General features: G+C 37.8%; 1 protein-coding gene across 1 annotated transcript; it reads left to right on the forward strand.

Moving 5' to 3' along the window:
• The first annotated feature begins 960 nt into the window (after positions 1-960).
• LOC147385887 (uncharacterized) lies at positions 961-9,705 on the forward strand. The gene is made up of 3 exons (XM_086424489.1): positions 961-1,165; positions 5,587-5,652; positions 9,040-9,705. The coding sequence occupies exons 1-3, from the start codon at positions 1,015-1,017 to the stop codon at positions 9,525-9,527; spliced, it is 705 nt and encodes a 234-aa protein (XP_086280615.1). The 5' UTR covers positions 961-1,014; the 3' UTR covers positions 9,528-9,705.
• The last annotated feature ends 941 nt before the right edge of the window (positions 9,706-10,646 follow it).

Genomic DNA, 10,646 nt, shown 5'->3' on the forward strand with positions numbered 1-10,646 from the left:
TATTTAAGCCCAAGCCCAAATAAGAATACAAGACATATTAGAGACTTGGACAAAAGTCGTAAGTATTTCTTCTTAGGAAAATCCTGGTTGAACTTTAGTTTGCACTGTGTTGATGTGATAACTGTAGACTGCTTCCTGGAGTAAAAACCATCTACAGTTCTGGTTGCATGTCCACATTAGAAATGTGAAAATTGCAGAAAATCCTAATGTTACCCCCAGCATTACTCTTCTTCTTATTGTAAAAAAAATAAAAAAAAAAGAGTTGTGATAATCTGACTTACCACGTGGCATATTCAATGGACACCCCTTATGTTTGATAATCATAGATCTGTTCTCGTTGGGATACAGAACTGCACTTTTTATGGGGGAGTGCAGTTATGAATCCCAAGGAGAGCAGATATGACCCTCAAACATGTGACGTGTTGCGGGTGTCGGTGTCGGTGTGATTGAATATGCAATGTGGGTAAGTCAGATTATTACTGTTCAAAAAAAAAATGTTAGTTCCACGTAAACTTGATCATTATTGATTATGTAATACTATATTCTCCACCAAAACTAGCCATCATAATGCTCTCACGTGGCAGTAGACATAATTTGGTGGGGGTGGGTAAGTTCTGACTACTGAGTAAGGCAAATCAGAATAATAATATATGTATATATAAAAAGAAAGATTGAAAGAAAGCTCTCACTCTTTTATCATCCAGAAATGTGCATGGAGAATTGAATATATGTTTATGTCAAAAGTGGAAGACTAGTTAGTTATCTAGTTATTGAAAATTTAAATATTCTCTCCTCCTCTGCATGGACACGAGTCCTTCCGACATCACCACCACCACTACACTACTATACTTATCTTCTTCATTCCACGATCCACTCAATTAATAAAACAATTGACTAGTTTGCAAAAATTCCCCTATAAATATGAGTGCCCATGCTTCAATCCCTCTGCATTACTCTTTCTCTTCTTTTATAAATAAAACAACAATCTCATCAACCCATTTTTAATTTTAAAACATGGTGTCCAGTTCGAGAGTTTTAGCTCTTGCATTCATAGTGTTGTTACTCTATTTTGAGGTCTCCTCTGCCGCTAGGACTTTTGGTAAGGGTGGTGGAAGTGGACGTGGACGTGGACGTGGAGGAGGAGGTGGTGGTGGTGGTGGCAGTGGTGGTGGAGGTGGATCAGGTAATGGGTCTGGATATGGTTCGGTTTATGGGTCAGAAAGCGGTTCTGGTTACGGGTCAGGTGGAGCTGGTGGTGGAGGGTCTGGAGGTGGAGGTGGGGGTGGCGGAGGCTCTGGATATGGATCCGGGAGTGGTAGAGGTTCCGGGTACGGTTCTGGCAGTGGAAGTGGTTCTGGATACGGCCGCGGAAGTGGAAGTGGAAGTGGAAGTGGAGGTGGAGGTGGAGGAGGTGGTGGTGGCGGCGGTTCAGGCTATGGTTCAGGATCTGCTAGTGGATCCGGGTATGGTTCTGGATACGGTGGTGGGGTTTGGGATGGGGATGGTGATGGGGAATCCCCTTAAAGAGACTATTTTATATTTATAATCTTTCTGCTATTGTAGTTATGGAATAAAGAGCCGTCCTATAGAGTACTGTAAGGGATTATAATGGTTGTATTATTCTAATATGTTCGTACACATAACACATGGGTGGTGAGGAATACTAATAAATTTTCAGCTATATTTTGTGGTCATTTTATTTTCATATATTAACTAATAGGACATTGTAGTTTAGAAATACATATAAACAGTCCAATTAAATAAGTCCCCCCACACAGGCCTGAATCTCTATTGTGTGACTAGTAAAAGCCCAAAATTAACTCTACCTAATCAAGTCCGACGAATTAAGCATGGCCCAGAACCCATATTTGGATTTCTTGAAGCCCATTTACAGAGCCCACACCAGCACCACCAACCTATATTGGGTTGGGCTCAGGGAAATTTGAAATTATATTTCATCTTTATTACAATAAATGATTGAGAGACGTCCGCCTGGTATACGTTGCAATCATAAGGCAACTCGGAGAACACATATAACATAAAATCCAAGTGTTGGGAGATTCGAGCGAAACCACGTTTCAATCAGAATAGTAAGGAAACTGAGCTAAACATCGAAAATTTTATATCCAGTGATGATTGTTAGTCAACATTTGAGTATCATCAACATGTCTAGAATGGGCCCAACTATGCTAATTGTGCCACTTAAAGCCAATGTAGCCGACATGTCTAGGCTTCCTTATGATCAAAATCTTATGACTAACTTAGATCCAAAAAGAATTGTGAAACACCAACCTCCTCGACACCATCAAAGAAATAAAAAACTAACTTAAAGCATTGAGTTTCATCGAGATTCCAAAGCTGAGAACATACAATTCAAAAAGAGTTTCCTACACCAGTTAACTATGGTCAAAATTGAGCTCAAATCCGAACCTATATCACGGGCTCATTAGCCACTGCATTTAATTGTGATTATTATTAGGCCCCAGTCAGGGCTGCAACTTGGGCAGGCCAAACCCAAACCCAATAGGTTCAACTTGACCATGGGTCAGGTATCGGCACAGTTAGCTATGGTTCGGGCTTGGCTTTGGGCAAAAAACATTTGACTGAACCATACTGGATTCTACAAAATTATAGCTTCATGGGAGGTTAAAGAGAAAAAATAATAAAGTAAATTAAAAGGGGTAAAAGAGGAAATATAGTTAAGTTGGAATGAGTGAAGAATAAAAGAAATACAATGGGCCCCAAACAATTATATATTGTGAGCCCGGCCATTATAATAAAAAAAAGGTCAAGAGGTAAAAAATAATAAAATGGGCTGAAAAAGAGAGATTATAAAGTTAGTTAGACTGAGTGAAAGAAAAACAAAAAGTGTGGAGTAGGTAAATGAGACATTTGTCCAATCACAAAGCTGTAGCTAAGGAGACATTTATCCCCAATTCAAAAAATACAAAATTGTAACTGTTCAGTTGTGTTTTATTATATAAAGCTCATTTGTAGCACGTTTTTCTTGTATTGTTTTAATACAATTGGGAATTCGGTTGTTGTTTATTTTCAAAGCCTATATCTTGAAAAAAAAAGGAAAAAAGTTTTATATTTTATTTTTCTAAAATACCTAAATGGCTAGAGCATGATCCATAAAACGCTACAAATTAAGGATCTACTCAATATTAGTAGGGCCAAGGCCACCAATTATTGATGATTAATGTTTTAACGAAGAATTTTGCTTATGTTGGCTTGTAGGTGTTTTTGGGGCTAGGCATATTGATTGTCCAAATACAGTGTGACTAGGCACATTGATCAGTGGAGGCTCAAGCCAATTATCTTCAATCGGGATTGAACTTCGATCGGGTGCAACATCTTCATCATATGTCTCAACCCTATGGTTGGGGCGATTTTGGGCTCGGACCCTTTACTCCACAGATTCTTCTGGAAAATGCACATGCCCCACTAGTGATTGTAAATCAAGTCAGATTCAATACAATGGAGTTGGAACGATACCACCAATCACATTGCTGGAACTAACTCTAATAGTTAATGTTGGTCAAGATTTCTATGATGTTAGCCTCATCGATGATTACAATTTATCAGTTTTAGTGACCGCACAAGGCAGGTCAAGGTTGCAATTCCATGAGTTCTGCCGCTAATGTGAACTTAGTTTGGCCACTTGAGTTGAGTGTGAAGGGGGCATGTGGGAGTACATAGTGTGAAGGGATAAAATAGTCTTCCATCCAGATTGTTTATTCACACCATCAACACACATCCCGAGGTGAAAATGTAACATCATTTGAAAAGAATTCTATCTTATTAAAGAAGAATCTCAATTTAAAAGGATTCTTCTCATTTTTATATAATTATTAATTTGAATAAGGGATAATATGGTCAATTATATTTTAAATAAGATTAAGATTTTTTTTAGAGTTTTTCTATTTATAAACCTTGAGGCCATTATAAAGGGGGGAGACCGAGTTGAAGAGGTCATGTAACGATTTTTTATTTATAGTGAAACAACTCCTCGAACCCGTTGACGTAGACACGTTTGCCGAACCATGTAAAAACCCTTGTGTTCTCTTTTTTTCTATTATTTTGTTGATTTAATGATGAAATTGTGATAGAGGTCGATTTATCACAAAATCAACCTCTACACATAGTTTGTAAGAGTGTTTGCGAGGCATTTAATGATCCCAGTACTGGATCATTTGGAAGCCCTGTGACTTGTCCACCGTCGTATTATTTGGTGATCTTCAAGAATGTGTGCCCTCAGGCTTATAGCTATGCTTTTGATAATAAAACAAACACATTTACATGCACCGATAGGGCCAAAAAATAAGATAACTTGAAGAGAAAAAAAAAACCTAAAAATATAAACTCCATTGATTCAACTTCTCACAAAAATTAGAAGGAAATGAATTTTAAGAGAGATGGAAGAAGTGGGTTTTTTAATCAATAGGTTATGGTGGGTGCCAAGAGAGTACATACAAAAAGGTAAAATAGATATATATATATATATATATTACATTGTGACATAAGCAAATACATTGAGCATTTTAGGTGTATGCAAATAGGACCATTCCTAATGAAACATTGCGCTAACATGGAGGTACACAAAGAACCATAAATTTTTTTCATTCATATCTCAAGCAAAAATATCTATGATTTTGTGTGCATCTCCTCGTCAATACATGTCAAACGAAGTGTCCTGTACACTCACTTCAACATTTTCCTTATGAAACAATGCTTCAAAAAAAAAAAAATATCTTGAAAAAAAAAATTAAAAATTAATATTTTTGTAAGAAGATCTTTTGATCTATATTTTCAAAATTAAGACATTTGATACAATTTCTTGAAAGAAAAAGTTGAATCGTGTCAAACATTAATTTTGATGTTAGTATTTTTCTTCTGAAAAAAATAATAATTCTTCGATTAAACTTGGCCATCATTGCTTAGGTGCCATATTCCCCACCCAAACTACACCCATCATAATTCTCCCGCGTGGACAGTAGACACAATTTGGTGGGGTGGGTAAGTAATGTGCTTTTCGTCTACAACAGAACACGGAGACGCGTAGACTTGGAATTTAAGACAAATCAGAAAAATAATATATAAAAGAAAGAAAGTCGCACTCTTATCTTCCAAAATGTGGACAATGTGAATATAGAAAGAAATGACATCAACATGATTCATTTGTTTGGGTCAAAAGTGGGAGACTATAGTTATCTTAAGTTGAAAATTGAAACATTATTCTGTCGTCGTGCATGGACACAAGTCCTGAAGACATAAATTAATCACCATTATCACTACCACTGCCACTACTCTACTTATAATATTCTTCATTCCACTCACTAAAAACAGTTGTCTCGTTTGTAAAATCCCTCTATAAATATGAGTGCCCATGCTTCAATCCCTCTGCATTACGCTTCTCTTCTCATATAAATAAATAAATAAACAACAATCTCATCAACCAATTTTTAGTTTTAAACATGGCGGCGAGTTCGAGAGTTGTGGCTCTTGCATTCGTAGTGTTGTTACTCTATTTTGAGGTCTCCTCTGCCGCTAGGATTTATGGTACGGGTCGTGGACGTGGAAAAGGAGATGGAGGTGGATCCGGATCCGGTTCTGGTTATGGGTCTGGAAGAGGTTCTGGTTACGGGTCTGGTGGAGCTGGTGGTGGAGGGTCTGGAGGTGGAGGTGGCGGAGGGTCTGGAGGTGGATTCGGGAGTGGTAGCGGTTCCGGTTCCGGTTACGGTTCTGGTGGTGGAAGTGGTTCTGGATACGGCCGCGGAAGTGGAAGTGGAAGTGGAGGTGGAGGTGGAGGTGGCGGAGGATCTGGAGGTGGATTTGGTAGCGGTAGCGGTTCCGGTTACGGTTCTGGTAGCGGAAGTGGTTCTGGATACGGCCGCGGAAGTGGAAGTGGAGGTGGAGGTGGAGGTGGAGGAGGAGGTGGTGGTGGCGGTTCAGGCCATGGTTCAGGATCTGGTAGTGGATCCGGTTACGGATCCGGGTATGGTTCTGGATACGGTAGTGGGGATGGTGATGGGGAATCGCCTTAAAGAGACTATTTTATATTTATATTTATATTTTATAGTACCACTAAATCAATTTTTATTTTTTTTTCTCCTTTTCTTTTTCTTTGTTCTTTCAAAGTCTTTCAGCTATTGTAGTATGGATTATGGAATAAAGAGCTGTCCTATAGTACTGTAAGGGACGTTATAATGGTTGTATTGTATGTTCGTATACATGGGTAGTGAGGAATACTAATAAATTTTCTGCTATATTTTGTGGACATTTTAATTTCTTATATTAACTAATAGGACATTGTAGATTATAAATACATATTAATGGTCCAATTAAAAATAAAATTGTAAATAAGTCCCCCACACAAACCTGAATCTCTATTGTGTGATGAGGCCACGCCTATGCATCAGTTAAAGCCCAAAATGCACTCTACCCAATCAAGTCGGACAAATTGACCATGGCCCACAACCCATATTATGATTTGTGGAAGCCCATTTACAGAGCCCATACCAGGATCACCAACCTATATATTTGACATTCAAATCGTATCCGTTGCAATCATCAAGCCGACTCGGAGAACACATACAAGATAAAATCCAAGTGTGGGGAGATTTTAAGCAAACCCACATTTCAATCAGAATAGTAAGGCCTAGAATGGGCCCAACTATCCAAATTGCACCACTTAAAGTCAATGTGACCAATATGTCCAAGCTTCGATATGATCAAAAGGAATTGCGAAACACCAACCTCATCCACACCATCAAAGAAATAAAAAATAAAAAAAAACTAAATTGAAAGCGTTGAGGTTCATCGAGATTCCAAAGCTGGAAACATACAATTCAAAAAAAGTTTCCTAAATATATCTTTGACTATATGTTAGTTACCCTTAAAGTGGAGTGGAACCCTTTTCCAATCATCTTAAAAACCCTGATCAAAACCTCATCTGACGGCTAGATCAAAATCAATCATCCCATCATTAATGGATACTCTTTGGAAAAAAACAAAAAAATGATCCCAGCTAGGCTGCATCTCTGAAAGGGCGGCATTTTGATAGTAACTAGCAATTTCAAGATGTAATGTATTTCAGATAGTTATCAACTCACATGAAGACAGCTCGTGAGTTGACTCAGATGACTCAAAGAAAATATATTAATATTTTAAAATAAATATTGAACCATGCTGGAGTGACATTAAAAGAGATGTGGATTCACACATTGCTGATGTGGAGGTGAGCACATAACCATTGATGCTTTTGGCTTGTATCTTGATGAAGATCACTATGACTCGTACACACATCTACATCAGCAATGTGAGATACATGAAAATTACTATAGCTAGCCTAATAACTTGGTGGACACATTTTTCAATCAAACGGACCAAGCTCGTGAGTTTATTCAATGAGTCAGCAAACTGTCTCATTGAGTTGATTTCATTTCAAAATCAAGTTGAGTCGACTCAATGAGTTTATCCAATATGATATTGTAGTAAGTTGTAAAGGAGTTACAAGAGAGTGTTATATACGTATGTTCAAAGTGATAAGCGTAGGGATTGAGAATGGTGTCCCGTTCTTAACCAAGGTCAGGTGGCACCTCATTTTTATGCCACGTGGCACTTTTTTGATGACCCATTGACCATATGGATAGATCAATTTGCTTGGTGATGTGCATCCATTATTAAAAATAGCATTGACTCAAGAATGATTTCCAATAATTGGATTTAAACTATTTTTCAAGAGCTTAGATCAAGAGGATACGAGTTATCAAACACTAATTTTTGGTACGTATGTTCATTAAGGAATGGACCACATATCCATATAGTTAGTGAGTCCCCAAAAATGTCACGTGCCAAAAAATGGGGTCCCACCTGACCTTGATTAGAAACGGGACACCAATCTCAATCCCTACTTTCCAATATTCAGGATTCAATATGGTGTCTCATTCCTATAAAATAGGTTAGGTGTCTAGGTGGCATGATTTAATTGGTGTATAAAACACTTTGGATTCCTAATCTAACAGTCAGATTATTCAGGAATACACATTGAATGTTGAGATTACACACTGAATTTTTTATAGTGGATCCATAATCAATAAAATGTCTGTGATTATTTTAAAAAAATTAAAATAAAAGATACGGTAGAACTAAGACAATTATTAAATGAGATATATTCAACTCTAGATGCAAAAGTGCATAATAGATCGATATGAAGATCATGAGTTGCCCCATAGTAAAATTAATTGTTGCTGATACATCCTTCTCGATTGCTTCTTCCATAACCCAAGCTCGGAAAAGAAAGAGATAAGAGGGTCCACAGTCGAATGTGTTTATTTTTTAATAAAATTGTGCCACGAAAACACAATAGATAGAAGCGCGAGCCACGAATTGTTCTCAACTTCACATCCCAACAAAATAAAATCATTAAGGGAAAGAAAGTGCATGCCACAATGTCATTCTGGAATAGTCTACCTGTCAGTCCTGAGAAGGAAGTAACACCCCCACTAGCAACTTTGATTTTTGACTTGAAATTTTGGGGGGGTAGGTAAGGATACCTGTATGGTCTTCATTAATTTGTTTATTTGTATAATTTACAAACTATTTCTCACAGAACTAAAGCCATTGGTCTAGAATCTAAAAATACAACTTCAAAGTCATAAGTGGGTGTACCATTATTAAATTTTATAGAGACGTGCATGAAAGACCAGTCTCCACCAACACCACCGACGCACTCACAATCTTTATAATTTGTATTACACAAGGAGAAGAAGCTACTAGAAATTAATCAAAAGGTGGTTTGAGCTTTGAAGAGTTGATGGATATATATATATATATATATATATATGATATATAGGTGTCCATCCTTAAAGGTCCTCAGCATTGTAACTCACATTGATAAGCGTTTATCTTGTCAACTTATTTGAATTTTGATCATGGCGAGTTCGAGAGTTTTATGTGTTGGATTCTTGATGATGCTCTTATTGGGGTTCTCCTCTGCGGCTAGATCATCTGTTTTCAGTAAAAGAAGAGGTGGAGGTGGAGGTGGTGGTAGTGGTGGTGGTGGAGGTGGCGGATCGGGTATTGGTGGTGGATCGGGTTATGGTTCAGGGAGTGGTTCTGGCTATGGTGGTGGTACTGGTGCACAAGGAGGAGGATATGGAAGTGGTGGGGGAGGTGGAGGTGGTGGTGGATCGGGTTATGGGTCTGGATCTGGGTCTGGGTATGGTTCAGGCAGTGGAAGTGGATCTGGGTATGGGTCTGGTGGAGCTAATGGTGGGGGTTATGGAAGCGGTGGAGGTGGTGGAGGCGGTTCCGGATATGGGTCAGGTAATGGTAATGGGTACGGTTCGGGCTATGGCTCTGGAAGTGGTAGTGGTTCTGGATATGGTAGTGGAGGAGGTGGTGGTGGCGGCGGTGGTGGAGGAGGAGGAGGAGGTGGTGGTGGATCTGGATATGGTTCGGGTTCTGGTAGTGGTTCTGGATATGGATCCGGTAATGGTGGTGGGTACGGGGAATCCCCTTGAGCACCATATATTTCTTCATGCTAGCTTAATGCATTTGATGTGTAGTATTTGTCATTGTAAGTAGGAATAAAACATGGGCTTTACCAGATCCATGAACCTATGGTTGGTTTATTATTGGTGTAATATGTAACTAATTTATATGTATTTGGTTCCCCATATTCTGAAACAGTTTGTTAAATTAATGTCTAAAGTGTTGCTTAACTATTAGAATCATGATAATCCGACTACCGCACGTGCCACACTCAATTTACTCTCTTAAAGTGACAAATTCGAGAACTTCAGATCTATACTCCTCAGGATACACATCTACACTTTCTCATAAAAATGTGTATCCCAAGGAAACCGTATATCCCGAGGCGTACAAATCTACAGCTCGCAAACTTATCACATCAAGAGAGTTGATTGTGCGTACCACGTGGGGTAGTCAAATTATCATGACTCGTAACTTTTAATTATACTTGATAGGCACCAAGTAAGCAACTAAGCATGATAAGTGATTTTTATTTTTTATTTTTTTAAATTAATATAAGTGATTCTTGTCCATTATTAATTTTTGCCTCATATTTTTCTTGGACTTGGAGTCTAATGATTTTAATAGAGTTGTCAATGGACCTGATTAGATAAAAAAATCCGACCAGTTTTTCATTAGATAACTTCGAACCTAGATCAAATATTTGGGTTCCAATTAGGATCTATTAACTTGGTAACCTATTACCTAATTGGTTCTGGATCAACCATATCTCAATCTTACAGGGTCTTGAAAGCAATTAAAAGCAATAAATTTTGTACATTATCCTATATGTTTAGTTTTACTATAAAGTTTATTTATGTTTTGTATACGAAATTGGATTTGATCTTGTCTAGACCTAATCTGATTATTGTTTAATTAGATAAAAAATCCAATCCGACAAAGGTCGAATTTGATCCTTGTTGAACATATCCCAAATTGACTCCAATCAAACCCAAATCACATCTATTGACAGCTCTTGCTTTTTCACAAGTCCGTGGCTTGTGACATTGATTCATTAGTTTAACACATAACTTTCAAAACAACAAATCTCTGTAGGACAAGTGTAAAAAAAATTTACACAAAAGGTTGAGGATGATTGATTAGAAAAT

Source organism: Akebia trifoliata, chromosome 14, assembly GCF_017979445.1.
Source record: "Akebia trifoliata isolate Shusen 1 chromosome 14, ASM1797944v1, whole genome shotgun sequence".
NCBI lineage: Eukaryota > Viridiplantae > Streptophyta > Magnoliopsida > Ranunculales > Lardizabalaceae > Akebia > Akebia trifoliata.

Coding starts and splice junctions, on each gene's coding strand:
- LOC147385887 (XM_086424489.1), top strand. CDS start 1,015: ATGGTGTCCAGTTCGAGAGTTTTAGCTCTTGCATTCATAGTGTTGTTA. Junction 1,166..5,586: donor TGGTGGTGGTGGTGGCAGTG/GTGGTGGAGGTG, acceptor GACGTGGAAAAG/GAGATGGAGGTGGATCCGGA. Junction 5,653..9,039: donor AGGTTCTGGTTACGGGTCTG/GTGGAGCTGGTG, acceptor GAAGAGGTGGAG/GTGGAGGTGGTGGTAGTGGT.